The sequence below is a fragment of the Megalops cyprinoides genome, chromosome 3 (genome assembly GCF_013368585.1).
Source record: "Megalops cyprinoides isolate fMegCyp1 chromosome 3, fMegCyp1.pri, whole genome shotgun sequence".
NCBI classification, from domain to species: domain Eukaryota; kingdom Metazoa; phylum Chordata; class Actinopteri; order Elopiformes; family Megalopidae; genus Megalops; species Megalops cyprinoides.
In genome coordinates, this window is record NC_050585.1 from 20,767,888 (window position 1) to 20,785,335 (window position 17,448).

The 17,448-nt window shown below is 45.0% G+C and overlaps 1 protein-coding gene across 1 annotated transcript; it reads left to right on the forward strand.

Annotated features, from left to right (window-relative positions):
* The first annotated feature begins 217 nt into the window (after positions 1 to 217).
* LOC118774908 (serine/threonine-protein phosphatase 2A 56 kDa regulatory subunit beta isoform-like) lies at positions 218 to 16,752 on the forward strand. The gene is made up of 14 exons (XM_036524498.1): positions 218 to 857; positions 1,512 to 1,924; positions 7,209 to 7,405; positions 7,789 to 7,890; positions 8,204 to 8,296; positions 8,563 to 8,693; positions 8,993 to 9,052; positions 10,295 to 10,403; positions 12,638 to 12,691; positions 13,119 to 13,169; positions 14,029 to 14,148; positions 14,554 to 14,681; positions 15,664 to 15,765; positions 16,153 to 16,752. Exons 2-14 carry the CDS (start codon positions 1,732 to 1,734, stop codon positions 16,334 to 16,336), a joined length of 1,524 nt encoding a protein of 507 aa, XP_036380391.1. The 5' UTR covers positions 218 to 857; positions 1,512 to 1,731; the 3' UTR covers positions 16,337 to 16,752.
* The last annotated feature ends 696 nt before the right edge of the window (positions 16,753 to 17,448 follow it).

Sequence of the window (17,448 nt, forward strand, 5' to 3'; positions counted from 1 at the left end):
ACACTACCATTTAATCACTGCCAGTTTATGGGGAGAGGCATATTCTTGTATGGATTTTTAAATGACCAAAACTGCTTGCTGCTGATGCGTATCCGGTGCTCTGTTTATATAGGTCTGGCTAATTGCGCTGAAATTCGAGATGGAACAGGCCAACGCTTTTTCCACTTTAGCCATCCATAAAAATATTCCGTATTTACACCCCGTGGTTTATCGAAATACACCATTCACGTGTGCCTTGGAGGGCGGGGGGAGAGAGACACGGTCAGCATGACGACACATCTGTAGATGCGTCAATAATAAATAAATCACATTTATACTGGAACGACTGCTTTAGCAGCGCGGAGGGGAGCGCGCCAGTGAATGCAGCCGCGCGACAGAAAGAAAAATAAAACAACAAGCGATCGAGAACAATGGTTTCCACGGCGTCTGTGTCTGCATGAAACACGCAAATCGGAACGACTAGAAGGCAGACGGAATAACTATTGGTACGGGGACGGAGGGAGGGAAAGGGGGAGCAGGAAGGGGTCGGAGCGAAAGACATCAAGATTAAACAAACCGTGAGCGGGAGAATCGGGGGTACAACCGAACGAATTCGAAGTATTGCTGTCCATACAACAAGAAATCGAGGAGGAGGAAAAGATAAACGAAGAAGCATTCGCGCTTAAAATAAATAAATAATCGAAGTAAGCGTCATCCGCAGTGTGTGCACCTCTCTCCTTGCATCACCTGAACACCCGAGACAAGCGGCAGACAGAGGGGAAGAAGAGAAAAGAGAGAGAGGACAGGAATATATACATCTCTGTTTTGTGTCACGGCGAGGTTTCTTTCCGCGGGCCGGTATTTGGAGAATGAATCAGGTCAGTGCAGCAACGGCCGCTTTGAAGATTCGCACATGTCGGCACGTTTGAACCCACCATCCCCGCCCTGCAAGGACCACTTCAACTCGCGCTGATCCTACAGGACAGTGGGATTTATGTAATATTTAACGGAATTAAAAATAGTAGAAAGGGTTCGAAAGACTTAAATGAAGAGGGACCGTGGAAGAAGAAATTGATGAATTAAAATTATTTTAAATGTGGCAGAGACAGCTGGCAGGATTTTAAAGAATCTTGAATTTGCAACATGGAATTACACAGATTAATGGATGAACGTAATTGAAAAATGTGTATAATCTGTACCGTTTTTGGAATGCAGGATACATTTATTTGAGTATTATTTATGTATGTATGTATTTATTTATTTATTTTATAAATATATAAATAAATTCCAAATTTAGGCCGATGACTGACTGGTGACGCCAATACGGCAAAGCAGTTATTATAGTAATAGGCTAGTACATGTGCAGTCTATGTGGCGATACAGAAACATAAAAACGTCTGTAACCGTGTGGCGTTTCTATTTCATATAAACCCCTCTCTTGGGTTTACTGAGACGCACACTTTGGAAAAATCGAGTGGACATTATTTTCATCACTCTTTATTGTTTTTTTTTTCTATTTATACCTACTGCAGCCTGTGCCTCGTTCGCGGTACATCCTTCTATAGCTGCTACCGCACATCAATCCATCCATCCAGAGTCATATCTCAACTTCTCTTCTATCCAATCCTTTCAAGTTATTCCAAGGTTATTTTTATGCTGTTGACATCTTAAATAAAAACGAACTGCTTCCATCCCGCTCCCACCATCTACGGAAACTGCCCTCCCTCTTTACGTGCCGCGCCAGCTGCAGCCATGGAGACTACGAAGCTGCCTCCGTCTAGTCCCTCTTCACCGACCACCGGTTTCTCGGTGCCGAGTGCGGAGAAAGTGGATGGGTTTCCGCGGCGGTCGATGCGTCGCGCCCGGCAGCGCCGCTCTCACAGCTCCTCGCAATTCCGTTATCAAAGTTCCCAGGTGGAGCTGACGCCACTGCCGCTACTCAAAGGTTGGTAACACTTAGGTGTTGACTTGGCCTATGACTTTTGTTTATCTGTCTATCTACCTATCTATTTATTATAGTTCATAATGTAATTCACTTCATTCCCAGCTCCAGTGATACTTCATGCATTTGGTAAGATAAACTAACTTCCGACCAACGTCTTGTGTTTTCAGTAGCGCTCATTGGCATTTTCAGTGCACGGAATGCGAACAGTATTAAGTATTAAAGATGACTGACTTTTAATGATTTGTGATTTTATTTGGTAGCTACAGCACATAGGAATGTATTGGCCCATCTGAAGTGAACTTCATGTCTGCTTGCACCCAGAATTGAAATCACAATGCAAGAAGAAAGGAGAGCTATTGGTCCCCCCCCAAATCTCTCTAGAGGTCATAGGTCGCATTGCTTTCAATTTTGCTTTGGAGCAGCACTGTAGAGTGGACCAGCCCTGAGAACTCCCTGGGCCTCCTCTTGCTTGGTGGCTGGCAGCAAACACCTAGGGGTGTCCTGGAAAAGCAAACAAAAGACATGTGAGAGTCATCTGACCTTACAGTTTCATTACAGCACTGCTCTTTATGAGGTCCTCAAAGGATTTAAATATCTTTCAAAACAAATTTTTAATGTTCCCAAAAACTGACTTTTTGTGGGTTATCTGTTTTTTTTTTTCTTCCAGCAGGACCTTCATTACAGAAAATAAACTGCAGAGTTTCCTTTAGATGAAGCGAATAGCTTCATGACATCCTTCATGGGCTACATGTCTACAATATGAGGCACTTACACATATCTGTTCAGTACAGGACTCTAACACATTGCCACCTTATTGCCCAGCGGGGTAACAAAACATGAACCATGTCTTGTGTGTGAGGGTGTGAGTGTCAATATTTAAGTTGCCCCCAATCCCTAACACACAACACACATGGATATACAACACACACACACACACACACACACCAGTCTGCAATTACATATCTGCAGCTGGTGAGCCTGCAAGGCTTTGGGGCTGTGATTGTCCTGGATCTGATGTCCCCTGCACTTTTTACCAGCTGATCAAAGTCTTTGTGTGAGCAAACATTGGTCTCATGTGTGACTGCGGCTAGAGTGATACAGAGAGCAGGGCTGGTGCCTGCACTCTCCTCCTGTGATGAGTAGCTTGGGCGCTTTAGTCACTGCACCGAAAAGGCCGTCGCACACCCTGGTGACTTCCTGCACTAAGATTTATCCAACAGATGAAACGAACATTTCGGCATGCATGGTGTCTTCACTGGCGCATGCACAAAGCTATAAAGTAGTTCAAAAGGCCTATAAATCAGAGCTCTGGTGGATCAGGCAGGATAAAATCACTTGTTTTCCCCATGTCCTCCAACCTAATCCTCACTTACCAGCCATGGGCAGGCCCTTCATGTTCGGTCCTTAATATGCACCTGGAAAGCAAGTGTTTCAGTTCACCTCTGATTGCAGAGAAGCCTCATTTTAGAGAGCAGCATTGCTTGTCACCCACTTGTTCCTTACATAAAAGACAAAGGCCTACTGTGTGCTGATTGAGCAGATGAATCACCTGCTGCTTCTGATTGCTCGGCATTTGTGCATAAATTATCTCAGTTTGGAGCATGGTTATCACCAGAGGTGTTGTCAAGCCTGACTCACAGCTGTGAGCCAAGGATACTACAGTCCTTGGCCCTTTAATTTGCTTATTGTTCCACAGATTAATCCCATACTACCAACAGATCCTTAGGGATTCTGTTGTGTCCTTGTGTAACGTTTATATTTAACTGGATCACAGAAATAATTTTGAAGTCAGTAAGCAACTGAAAAGGAATAGATAACTGTTCAGTCGGATATGTCAAGCACAGTACAAGTTGAGTGCCCTTGGAAATCTGCTTGGGTGATGATTTTTGCGTTAGGAAGGCCAGTCCGTTGGTTTAGTTTAGAGAGTGTGAGTATTGTTCATAGCTTTAATTACAACAGGTTGCCTTAGAGTTGTGTGTGTGTTTATAATGATTGGATTATTCTTGTGCCTATGCGCGCAGGCATGCGTGTATGTGTGCGCGCGCGTGGTGTGTGTGTTTCCTCACAACAAAACTTTGTTTCATAGGGACCTCGTGAGTCTGTGTGTGTGACACTCTTTTTATAGCCTTTAGCCCAAAGCTAAACTCCTCTTAGCAGGACTGACAGCGGCACACAGTCCTCTCACTTTCTCAGTGACATCACTGCTGAAAATGCCCCTGTTTCCAGGACCATGTGGAGAAATGCTCTGGTTTACACAGCATGTGTCATAAAGACACTCTGACAGTGTGTCTTTTTGTGAAATTTGTTGTGTATTAGGGGGAGTTTGGTTGCTTACTGTGCGCTTAACAAACTGTCTCTGGTTCCGGATATGCATGTGTGTATGTTTGTCGCTGTGTTAGCATGTACTGTGTGCCTACATGTACATTTGTGTATTTGTGTGTATGTGTATAAGATAGAAGAAGAGAGAGAGTGTATGTGTGTATGCATATGTGTATATATGAGTGTATGTGTGTTTGTGTGTGTGTGTGTGTGTGTGTGTGTGTGTGTGGGGAAGGGGACAGCTGGAACAGGCTGGTTTAGGGTTTCAGTAGGCAGTAAATTCCCTCCTCATGTTAAATCAGAGCATAATGGGTCAATACGGACATGCAGGGACCAGAGAAATGGAGAGAAAGATGACAGAGAGATGGAGAGGGTGGTGGGAAAAAGAGAGGGACATGACAGTGCGAGAGATTGAGAGGGAGGAGAGACATAAAGGGAGAGGGAGATGATGGAGAGGGAGGAGGAAAACGGAAGAGGAGAATAGTGGGCGGGAGACAGGAAAAGTGAGGGAGAACTGGACTAAAAGGGTATGATAGGGATAATGAGGGAGAAATAAAAAATAAACAAACCAGCTGCCCTCTCACAGCCTGCAAAAAGAAGAGATGTATGTAGGACATGAAAAAGGTATACTTTCATTTAGACAGATTCAATATCCAAAGAAGAGTGCATTTCAAAGATATCTATTATTCTTGAGGGCTTGAAGCAAATGTTTACCTTCTGATGAACAGTGAAGACAGTGAAGGCAGAGTTAATCACTAGTGAAATTCTGTGTATAAAATGTAACTATTAATCAGATTTTAAAAGCAATTGGTTTAGTTTTGGAGAGGCATGAATATAGTTTTGCTGTTACAGAGTGATTTTGGTAATAGCAGCAGAATGAGTCACTGAGGCCCAAAGTACTTCACCTCGTTAAGCGCAAACCTGCCTATAGCATAAATGCATTCATTATCGCCCTCAGAATTTTTATTATTATGTACTTTGCCCTGTTGTTTCTTCCTGTCCACATGTCTTTTTTTACTCTGTAAGAGAGAGAAGGGAACAAGGGAGGTGTGACTGTTTTTCTTAGGTGCAATAAATGCTTTGGCAACACTCTATGACTCTAGTCATAAGAAGCCAGCTTGAATCTTTTGAATCCTTCAAACAAGGAACCACTGCATAATGGCTTTGGAGAGACAGAGAGAGAGAGAAAGAGGGAGGGAGAGGGAAAGAGAGGGAGAGAGAGTGAGGAAATGATGGTAAAAGAGTGAATGAAGGAGAGAGAGAAGGAGGAGAGGAGAGGAGAGATAAAGAGCACCAGGGAGAGGGAAATGAAGAGAAAGGGAGGGAAAAAGAAAGAGAGAGAAAACGGAAAGGAGTGAGGGGTAGGGAGAGAGAAGAGAGTAGGAAAGTGGGGAAGAGATAAAGAGCACAAGGGAGAGGGAAGGGGAAGAGAGGGAGCGAGAAAGAAAGAGAGAACAAAATGAGATGAATGACACATGATAATTATCAAAAGATCACTCAAAGCCTTTAATATAATCCTATAGTTCTTTACTGTAACGTTTAATTGTTCTTTGGATCCCACTTTAATATTTGTATGTTTATCACCTGCCAGGCTATTTGTTCAGATATTACTGAAATATCGATATTATGTAATAAGTTATGTTTGTAGGACAGACAGGGTAACCATACCATTGGTAGTTTAGGAGTGCGACAAATTCATGCAGCATTTGGATATGCATGACTGCATCATTTTAAATTTAGACTCAACATTGTGTTTTTTTTTTCTGTGCGTCATTTTGTGGGCTGTTAGGCTGGAATACTGCTGGGGCGAAGCCAGCAATATTACTGACATCCCCAGCTGAATGAGATGAAAAGCAGTAGATGCCTGATGCTTTTTGGGGAACCACACCAAGCAACAGAGAAAGAGAGAGAAAGTACTGAGGGACAGAGATGAGTGAGAGAGAAAGAGAGAGGAGTGGAATAGTGTCACAGAGAGGAAGAGAGATGATGGTACTGCTTAAATCAGATCTCCTCCCATCTCCTCCATTCTCATCTCCATTCTGTTCTTTCTCTCAGTCTCTCCTCTCTCTCTCTCTCTCTCTCACTTCCCCTCTCTCACTTCTGATGTCTCCTTCCTTCTCTCTCCTTCTCTCAATGGCTGCTCTATATTTAGCACTGGCAGTTTGGGGAGGATATCGCAGTGTGTTTAGTTCAGTGATCGCTTCTTAAGCATCAAATGTGGCTCCTCTAAAATCTATAGCCTGTCGGTCTCAATGTTCTGGCGCTTTGCATGACCCTGGCTGTCCCTTCCTCCTCTCCCTCCCTCTGTTGGCTCCTTTCTGTCTTTCCCTCCATGTTCTGTAGATCATGTTGCATAGATCATAATGAGTCTCTTCTGCCTTTCTGGCTTGGGTGCTGTGTCCCTTCTCTCAAAAGCAGACAGAAACTACATGAAAGGACTCAGTAAGGATTCCAAATATGCCTTAGTAGCAGAACGTACCCCAGTATCTTTATAAGAGGTCATGTGATATGTAAAAGGACCCCACCTCAGCCAGGCAGTTTTCCAGAAATCCTGCTCTGGATCACAGAATTACAAGAGGAGAGGTAATATGGATGACCTTTTAATGTAAGGTTTGACCCAGCTGGCAGCTAAGCCACTGAATATCAATATTAGGGCTTAATAGCGCAATCAACAAAGCCTGGAGTACAGTTGCACCATCCTTCTGTGTCTTTTCTATGGCAGGCAAATGATCTCACGTGGCCGGCATTACACTGTAGCTTGGCTGTATTTTTAATTAGTCTTCAGTCCTGAGTCTTCTGGCTCAGGAGTATCAGGCGTGCACTAGTAAATCCAGCTTGACCAAAGCAAACTAAATTGTTAAAGGTGTTTGACTGTGCACAGACCCCAGTTCCCCTCAGTCTGGGTGGAACCCGCAGTGAGGCACTGCTGGGTGTGAATCTCTCCGCCTCTGTCTCCGGCCTGCAGATGTCCCTGTGGCAGAGCTCCACGACCTCTTCTGCAAGAAGCTTCAGCAGTGCTGCGTGCTCTTCGACTTCCTCGACTGCGTTGCTGACCTCAAGGGCAAGGAGATCAAGAGGGCGGCGCTCAACGAGCTGGTGGAGGGCGTGGCCACCAGCCGGGGCGTCCTCATCGAGCCGCTGTACCCTGAGGCCATCAAGATGGTGAGAGAGGGAGGGCGACGATGAGGAAAAGACGGAGAGAGGGAGGCAGCAACAAAGAGAAGGAAACTGGAAGGGAAAGAGGGAGAGGGAGAGAGAGGTGGAGGGTGGGAGAAATTGAGGGAGGATGGAGGGAGAGGAGGATTGGGAGTGGAAGGTAGGGATAAAGAAAGATTAGGAGACAGAGGGAAGAAGTGAGAGGGAGGGAAGAGGGCTGGGCAATGAAGGGAGGGATGGAAAAAGTGGAGAACAGGACAAAGATAGAGGGAGAGAGAGATTGGGGAAGGGAACAATGAGAGAAAGCAGGAGCAGAAGGTGAGACAAAGAAGGGATGAAATGGAGGATTATAGAGCTCATTGGGCTTAAGGAGCTCTCCTGTTCCTCAGATCTCTGTGAACATCTTTCGGACTCTGCCACCCAGCGAGAATCCTGAGTTTGACCCTGAAGAGGACGAGCCCACACTGGAGGCATCCTGGCCTCACCTGCAGGTACAGCCCTCTGACCCACCTGTCCATCACATCAGTCATACCTGTCACCTGTCTGTGACATCAGTGACACCTCTTAACTATTACGCCAAGGTGTCAGGGTCAAATAAGAGCCACCTACCTTCCTCTCTTCCCTGGCAACCATGTCCTTCCTTCTTAATAATCCTAACATCATCAAACAGTCTGTGTCTTAGTCCTGCATGTCTCCCTCCCTCCTAAATCTTACTCTCACCTCTCCAATTTCAAGCTCAACTTCCAAAGTCATGATGCAGGATTGTCCCTTTCTCCTGTGTGTATGTGTGTGTTTTTTTCCCAGCTGGTGTACGAGTTCTTCCTGCGTTTTCTGGAGAGCCCAGACTTCCAGCCCTCCATGGCCAAACGCTACCTGGACCAGAAGTTTGTTCTGCAGGTACGGAGGGAGTGAGGGAGAGAAGAGAGAAAAGCTGAACTTAAAAGTGTACACACTCTGTATATTATATCAATACTCTCATGTCCTCATATAGAGGATAATAAGGACAGATTCATTGATTGAAGTTAATGTACGTTAAGTTCATCTGAAGATGAGGCTTTATTCGTGAGATCCACTGCTTTGGATGTGCCAATGCTGGATGCCAAATTATCTGTCGCTAATTTGTGTTTGCGCATGCCTGCGTTCCTCTCTGTCCATGTGTGCAGCTGCTGGAGCTGTTTGACAGTGAGGACCCGCGGGAGAGGGAGTACCTGAAGACCATCCTGCACCGTGTCTACGGCAAACTGCTGGGGCTGCGGGCCTATATCCGCAAGCAGATCAACAACATCTTCCTCAGGTGTGTAAACACAGATCGTACACAAGGTAGCAGCGAACACTGTTTACACATGCAGAGTTAGTAGTATACTTAAGTACAAAATGGGTACAGCCAGCCTGGTTCTTGCTTTATAGTGGAAATGGGGTACAATGAGCTAGCCTGGTTCCAGCTCTAGGAGTATTCAGATCCTCAAGAATCGCATAATTGGGCACAAGTGTCCTCAAGGTCAGAATCCTGAAGATGAGCACTGAATGTCATTGTAAATTTCTGCTTCCCTCTCTTTCTCTGTCTCTCTCTCTCTTTCTCTTGCTCTTTCTCAGGTTCATCTATGAAACTGAGCACTTCAATGGAGTTGCTGAACTCCTGGAGATACTGGGCAGGTATGTGACCCTCCCCAATGCATTAAGCTGACATGTGTCTACCGTTGTATACACACTCTTGCATAGAGCACTGCGTGCTATGTTTGCTTGACTTGTGTGTCCCTCCGCTCTCTGCCCTGTGCTCTCTGATCCAAGTAGGTGATTCGATTACACTGCAAAAATGCTGTTTCCTGGGGACGGCCAAAAGTGATGGGGAATGCAGAGAAAACATATTTGGACCTTTTATTTTACTGAAGGAGAGCAGAGGGGGGAATGAGTGAGAGAGAAAGAGAGTGAGTGAGTCAGAGTTCGGGAGGGAAAGAGTGAGCAATGGGGGGTTATTCTGTGCGTTTATTCTTGTGCTGGTATTTATAGCACCACCCACTGTTACAGGGAGATGGACCCTTTCTCCAGGGAGAGAGGGAGGGGGAGAGGGGAGCAGCAGAAAGAAAGGAGAGAGGGAGGGGGAGAGAGGGAGGAGAGCAGGAAAAGAAAGTCACAGAGGAGGGGGAAAAGAGAGAGAGGAAAGGGGAAGATGAGAAAGGAAAGAGAGAGGGGGAAGAAATGAGGGTAAATAATGTGAGAGAGTGGTGAGAGGACAAAAAAGAGTGAGATAGAGGGAAGAGAGAAGAGGAGGTAGGAATAAGGGCTTATAGGACAGAAATGAGGGATTACAAGGGAAAAGGTAAAACACTAGGGCCATGACTTGGCTGGTGTGGGACAAGGAAGCAGTGGTGGAGACTGTAGTGGAAAGGAGGAAATGGGGAAAAGGGGAAAAGGGATCCCTTCAGGGACACAGGTTGCAAGTTATGGGTCAGAGGTCACGCTAATGTCTGTGGTGTGAAGCAGTGAACTGCTAGTCCTTCATTTCCCCCATCCATCTCTGGAATATACAGTGCCAAACATATGGGGTAAAGGATGTCCAGTTTCTGGTACGTCTCTGCAGGGATCTGATCCCATGACCTTCCAGTAATTCAAGAGTGGGTGTTTTTTTTTAAATTATATAGCCCTTTATAAGTCTCCTTGTCATAGCACTGGTAAAAATTTTATTCACTTTTATTTTAGTTTTATTTTAATTTAGTCACTTTTATTCTAATGTGTTATTGATGTTTTCTGCATCTGTGCTGTTGTTAGTGCACAATACTGTGCAAGTTCTCTCTGGGAAAGAGCGTCGGCCAAATGAGCAGATGAGTGAGATCTTTAATCTATCCATGGTGACATGGGAAACTGTGATGTCACGGCAGCTCTCCCTTTGTCCTGCAGCATCATCAATGGCTTTGCTCTGCCTCTGAAGTCGGAGCACAAACAGTTCCTGGTCCGAGTGCTGATACCCCTCCACACTGCCAGGTCCCTGTCCATCTTCCACGCACAGGTCAGTGACTCTGACAGTCAGGGGAGCGGAGAAACAGGGACACCCAGAAAGACAAGTAGAGACACACAGAGAAACACAGAGAGACACAGTGAGTGTCACGAGAGACACTGAGAGAAACAAGGAGGAATGGAGACAGGGAAACGCAGAGACACGGAGAGAAGCATAGAGGTACAGAGAGACATCGGGAGAGACAGGAAGACACAGAGAAATTCGTTATTTCATCACTCGCCTTGTAACTGTAGCAGAGTTCAGATGCTTGAGTGAGCATGTGAATGCCTGCTACAGAAGATGACATCAGCCAACAGAGTGTTAGAAGCTCCTCCTCTGGGGCCCTTGGTCTTCAGTGAGCCAGCTGTGCCTGCTGTTGTGCTGCGTGGATCACGAGGAGCTCGACTCAAGACCCACAGATCTGCCACCCATTACATACTACGAAGTTACTCTGTGCCCAGAGACAGGCATGTAGCCACACGCAAAAAAACAGAACAGTGTGAAAAAGACAACAAAAATGGATCAGGCATTTTATGTAGTGGATGCACTTACTTTCTAGGCCTTCTCACACTCTAGCACCTCTAGTGGTCAAGATCGGTCAGTTGGAAAGAGAGTAAGGGAATCACATTAGCGTTTCTATGGTCACCTCCTGTGGTCTTCCAGTAAGTGTGTTTCAACCAGAATGGCATATTTCTATTTTTTTTTTTCCTTGGATATGATAGTTTGGCAGAGACAGGATGAAGCTGCCTTTGTACTGATATGATGTACAACATCCAACACTGTAGCCATTGTGTTCTTCACCTAGGGTAAGACCACATGGTCTCCCATAGGAGGATTTAAAGAGGCATGTCTCAAGGAAGGGGGGGGTGTGTCATATTGTCACAAGGTTCCGCAGGGAGATAAGGGAGTTCATTGCTCTAGATTGATTGTACAGCTGTCTTTAAATGTCAGTGTAAAAACACTTCAGGGAGATACTTTAACACTTTAACTGAGCATGTGAAACACCAGGTGGCTGTGTGTGTGTGTGTGTGTGTGTAGATATGTCTCTTTATATATATATAGTCATTATTATATAAATTATTCATTGCATTGTTCTGCACAGTTGTGCACATTGCACAGTTCTGACTTTAACATCTGTACACATCAGTATTTTAATACTTAATTTTACACACTTTGTGTCTGATGCACCTGGTTGAGAGTATTTGAGGAATGCATTGGTGAAGTGAGTGATTGCAGGTAAAATTTACACAGGAGTCTTTTGTAAAAAGTTAATTTGTGTGCATCTACAACTGCAATACCTAGGGTTAGTTTGGTTTAGCTGTAATTGTTGGCCCTGAACGTCACCCCCTGCAGGGTTAGTTTGATTTAGCTGTGCCCACTGTCCCCGGACATCACCCCCTGCTGGATTAGATTGGTTTAGTTTGTGTTTGTATGACTGTAAGTGTGTAAGGGTGAGTGTGCGTGTGATTGTGTGTGTGAGTGTGTGTGTCTATCCGAGCATGTGTCTGTGTGTGTGTGTGTGTGTGTGTGTGTGTGTGTGTGTGTGTGTGTGTGTGTGTGTGTGTGTGTGTGTGAATGTTTGTCTGTGTGAGTGTGTGTTTCTATGTGTGAGTGTGAAGTGTGCTCTGTGTCTCCTCTCTCAGCGTCTGCTGACACTTTACTTTGAAGCTGCAAACCTGGCCTACATTTCCTCCGTCTCCTCCCTCTGCTCCCTCTCTGCCTGCATGCATTATTCACCGCACACAAGCCCACATTAGGCGCATACCTAATGCCAACATCACATTCAAAAGGCTCTACTTTTCTCTATGCCATACAACATTCTCACAACGTTTCTGTGATGTTACCCTGAGAAACTGTTACGTGTTGTTATGCATTAGCTGGAGTGCTCTGTGCCCGTAGACTAGCCCCATTCATGCCTAGTGCACAACGCTCTAACAACATCCCAATGACTTTGTTGCAATGTTAGGGCTGCAGTGGGGACAGCCTGAAAAAAACAGGGAAGGCGAGTCCGGACGGTAGGGTGCCGGGGCTCTGTCCAATCCACTGTGATGGAAGCGCCAAACGCAACTCTGAAGCCTATCTGATTGTGTCATGAGGGGATAACACACCATTTTTAAAATAAGAAAGCAGAAGGAAGCTTAGCATGAAAAATATGGTTTAAAAGGAATATGCATAACCCTCTTGCGTAAGACACCTTGTGGTCTCTGCGGCTGGCGGCTTTTGACTCTCTGTTCTTGCTGTTCCAGCTGGCGTATTGTGTGGTGCAGTTCATGGAGAAGGATGCCACGGTCACAGAATATGTAAGCCCTCGAACCCTGCCGTATTAATAACAGTCTGGTTACGCTGTGAAAATCTCACTTTACAAATGTCACAGCTGCTTTATATGTGCATGGTAAACAGCTTCTGTGAATCGAGTTAATTCATTTCAGAGAGACAGGGACCTTTTTACCAATTTTAGCATGTGACCATGCTGTACCTTGTAGCACCAAACAGCAGTAATGATTGACTGTAGCCAATCAGGGTATTTTTGTGTGGCTGTTGTGGCTAGAGAAGTTTTGATTGGTTAAAACAAGTCAGGGAGTGACAGCTCCACCCTTTCTCGGGTTCATGAAGCTTCACTCTTCCGTCACCATCAAACAGCCTGAATCTTGGGCTCTTGTTGTTGAAGGATGCAACAGTGAGAACTGAATGGGTGGTAAATTGCGGTCCTCTTGTCTTCTCTCTCAGATAATCCGCGGCTTGTTGAAGTACTGGCCGAAGACTTGCACCCAGAAAGAGGTGAGAGGTGCACACAGGAACTCACGTGGGAAAGTGGGCTTCCCTGTGGCTTACCTGTGGGGTCTCAGTGTGTGAGAGAGGCAAATGAGCTGGGAGCATGGATATGTTCACGTTACTGACAGGAGACATCTGTCATTTTGGTCTATACAAGCATTACCAGGCACACACTTCTGGTCTAGAGAGACAGATGCATCAATTTTGAGTAGAATAAAGACTAGTAATTTTTAGTTTTTTGTGGTGTTTTTCAAAATAGAGTGTGGGAAGTTGAATCAAACCACTGTCATGGCAGGAGGACCCATGCTCAGAAACATCTTAAAACTACTGTTAATTGCGAGCATTGTTTTTGGTTTACAAAAATGGAGCACAACACAACAGACTGTATTAGCTTTCTGGACAGATGTAACTAAGATAACATCCAGTTCTACATTTTTACGGTGGTATACATGTTTTATTACAGCATATTATATTATATATATATATATATATATATATATATATATATATATATGTGTATATATACGGGAGGTGAACCAGTAACCTCCTGGTAAGCCAGCTCCCCACTGGCCACACCATGCTGTTAGGATAGACGCATACACCACTGTGTGTGAGGTGATGTTACTGTAAGGTAGATCAAAGCCGACATAATGCAAACACAGTTGTGTTGGATGGTTGTGCAAACACTTGGAGTTCTATATTTGACACATCCAGAAATAGCCAGGTAACAGATGTACCTTTCCTATGTGTTTGGGGGTTTCTAAAATAGATTCAAATAAGTTCAAAAACTGGTGTTTTCAAGCAAATCATCAACCAGGTGTGCCCAGGAAAATCAGGTGTGAGCAGGTGCGTTCTCCTCCATCAGGTGATGTTCCTGGGGGAGATGGAGGAGATCCTTGATGTGATTGAACCTTCACAGTTCCTCCGTGTCCAGGAGCCGCTCTTCAAACAGATCGCGGCCTGCATCTCAAGCCCCCACTTCCAGGTAACACCTGAGCAACTCGCTCCTCCCTCTTCCCACATTCCCCTCCCTCTCCCTCCATCCAGGGCCTTCCGTTTTTTCAGTCCCTCCTTCCCCCTGCTCCTCCCTGTGGCTCAGATTTAAAGAGTCCTCCTCCAGGCCCGTTTCTCAAACTCTAACAGCTCTCCTTGTGCTCCCTTCCTCTCCATTCATACCCCTCCCTTCCCTCCATTTCACATTCCCCCTTTTCTCTCTGTCTCTCTCCACTCTCTTCCTCTTCTCTTTCTTTCCATGTCCCTCATTCTCTCTCCATCTCCTCTCTGTTTCCCCTCTTTCTCTCCTTCTCTCTGTCTCCCCCATCCACTCGTTCTCCTCCCCCTCTCCCCCTCTTTCTGTCCCTCCACCTCCCCTTCCCCCGGTCTCCCCCAGGTTGCGGAGCGGGCTCTGTATTTCTGGAATAATGAGTACATCCTGAGTCTGATTGAGGAGAACTGCCAGGTCATCCTGCCCCTGGTCTTCGCCACGCTCTACAGAGTGTCCAAAGAGCACTGGAACCAGTCAGTCCCTTCCTTCCTCTCATGCATAAAGCATCCCACCATACAACACCACCTAACATACAACATCCCTAACAGACAACATACACTAGCTAACATACAGCATCCCTAACAGACAACATACACTAGCTAACATACAGCATCCCTAACAGACAACATACACTAGCGAACATACAGCATCCATAATGTACAACATACATTGTGTAACATACCTCATGCCTATCATAGAGCGTTGTGACATTGTAAGTTGTTCTGGATAAGAGCGTCTGCAAAATTAATGTAATGTAATGTAATGTAATGTAATATAGAACATAACCTATAACACACACTAACATACAACATCCCAACATGCCCATCCATCTTACTGCATCCCTAACATACGATATGGCATGCACATCCCTAATATACAATATAAAATGTATAAAATGTAGTGTCCTCTTGTATTATACAACATCCATCACATGATGCATGTTGTCTAATGTACAAAATCCTTTATCTGTCATATCACATCATTCACTGGTTCTTGTTTTGCATAATATTATCATGCATCAAACAGACATCACTTGCATGGGCTCACACAATACCTAATGTACATTCTCATCCATTATACAGCATACTGTGTCTCACACAACATCCTCATCCATCATACAGGATCATTCTCTGACTTCATCTACATCCAGCTTGCAAATCACCCTCTCCCTCATTCACAGATGTGCACTTTACTCTGATGAGAGCCTGAAAAGGCAGACTTTGGTGATTAGAGTTAAAACAGGAAACCAGTGGTTCCCTGCCGACAGGGCCTGTAGTTAACAGCTCTGGACTGCTGGGTCTTGGGTTTTCAGTTATGGCAGAGAGATGTGAGTGAGGGGGGTGGTTTTGAGTGTGTAAAGAGCAGTTGCCTTAGGGCTTGTGTGGTACGTTCTTAGCTGAGTTGTGTATTGCGTTGTCGTGGTTTCCACACCCCTCCCCATCCCTCTGACCCCAGGACCATTGTGTCCCTCATCTACAATGTGCTGAAGACCTTCATGGAGATGAACAGCAAGCTCTTCGATGACCTCACTGCCTCTTACAAAGTGGAGAAACAGAAGTGAGTATTCTCCCGCAGCGTGTGTTTACCAATGTGTACGAGTGTGTGTGTGCGTGTGTGCGTGGACATTCATATGTATGTGTGTTACGTGTGTCTGTGTATTTGTGTATGTGTAGGTATGTGTGTCTTTGTGTGAATTCATATGCATGTATGTTCATGTGTGTGCTAATATCCGTCTGTTTGTTTTTTTGTGCGTGTGTATGAGTGTATATAGACATGCAAAATAGTGTGATCCTCTCTCTGCCTGTGTCTCAGTCATTTCTGTTCGGTATAATTGAATGCACTGAGCTTTATTGGCATGCCAAACACACATTTGTGTTGCCGAGGCAGAGCAAACAGAGGGTATGTGAGAGTGCACACACGTGAACGGCATGTGTCCCCTCCCAGGGAGCTGAAACGAGAGCGAGAGAGGGCGGAGCTTTGGCGGGGGCTGGACGAGCTGCAGGAGAGGAGGCTGCAAAGCCTGGAGGAGGCCAGCCTCAATCAAAAGAACCTTCAGGACCGGCCCGCCCCGGCCCAGCCCGAGCCAGCACAGCCCGAGCCGGCACCCAGTAGCACCAGCGCCACCTAGAGCACCAAACCCAGACCCACACAGCACTGACACGCCGAGCTCAGAGTCTAAGTCCCGAGAACAACTGCACACACACACACTGACATGCTGAAACAGTCACTCTGAGTCACTCACACTGACACCCTCAGACACACTCACTGACACACACTGATACTCATACATTGACACACTGAGCTCAAAGTCTAAGCCCAGAAAATAACTACAGGCCTACACACTCACATTGACACATTCACAATGCCACACTGACAATGACACACTCACGCTGATACTCTAACTTATTCAAACACCAACATACTTACACAGACACACACAGATACACAGGCATGCACACAGATTCTGATACTGATATAGGGACATGCACACATACACACAAACACACACACATACACACATATGTACACATAAATGCAGAAGCACACACACATACATAGACACACAGATGCACACAGACACACACGCACACACGTACATACACAAAAATGCAGAAGCACACACACACACACACACACACACATACAGACACACAATTACCAGAATCAGAGATAACCTTTAGTACTTGTTCTCTCTTATCGAACCCAAACCCTACCCAGGAGCAGCCAAATTGACTTTTTATCACTACAAAGAAGAGGAATAATACTCAAAATTATGACAAATAATAATCTTTCTCCTTCTACTATTTATTCTAATACTGCTACTACTACTACCAGTAATGTTTTTATATACATATATCTGTATGAGTCTAGTATCAGTGGGGGTTATCTTTGTGTAGTCCATCATTACCTCAGCAGAGTTAATGCTGCTAGTCTAAAATTGTTCTGATGTGAGAATAACTGATTCTAGTCCATTCATATTATCAATGAAAAGAGACAGAGAAAAAAGTCATGTTATATTAGCAATATAATCATTAGTTTTTAAGAGTGGTGTGGGGGTGGTAGAGAAGTTCCTGTCTCTTCCCACCCCCTGAATTATAAATGCTCAATATGATCTGTCAGTGCCTCTGTCCACATGGTTAGCAAAGTTTTAATTAATTTTCTATCTTTTTCTTTTTATTTTGTATATTTATGTTTGTTTGTTTGTTGCCAGTCTCATATTTTGGAGCTCATTTTGTCTGG

Coding starts and splice junctions, on each gene's coding strand:
- LOC118774908 (XM_036524498.1), top strand. CDS start 1,732: ATGGAGACTACGAAGCTGCCTCCGTCTAGTCCCTCTTCACCGACCACC. Junction 7,891..8,203: donor CATCCTGGCCTCACCTGCAG/GTACAGCCCTCT, acceptor TTTTTTTCCCAG/CTGGTGTACGAGTTCTTCCT. Junction 8,297..8,562: donor ACCAGAAGTTTGTTCTGCAG/GTACGGAGGGAG, acceptor CCATGTGTGCAG/CTGCTGGAGCTGTTTGACAG.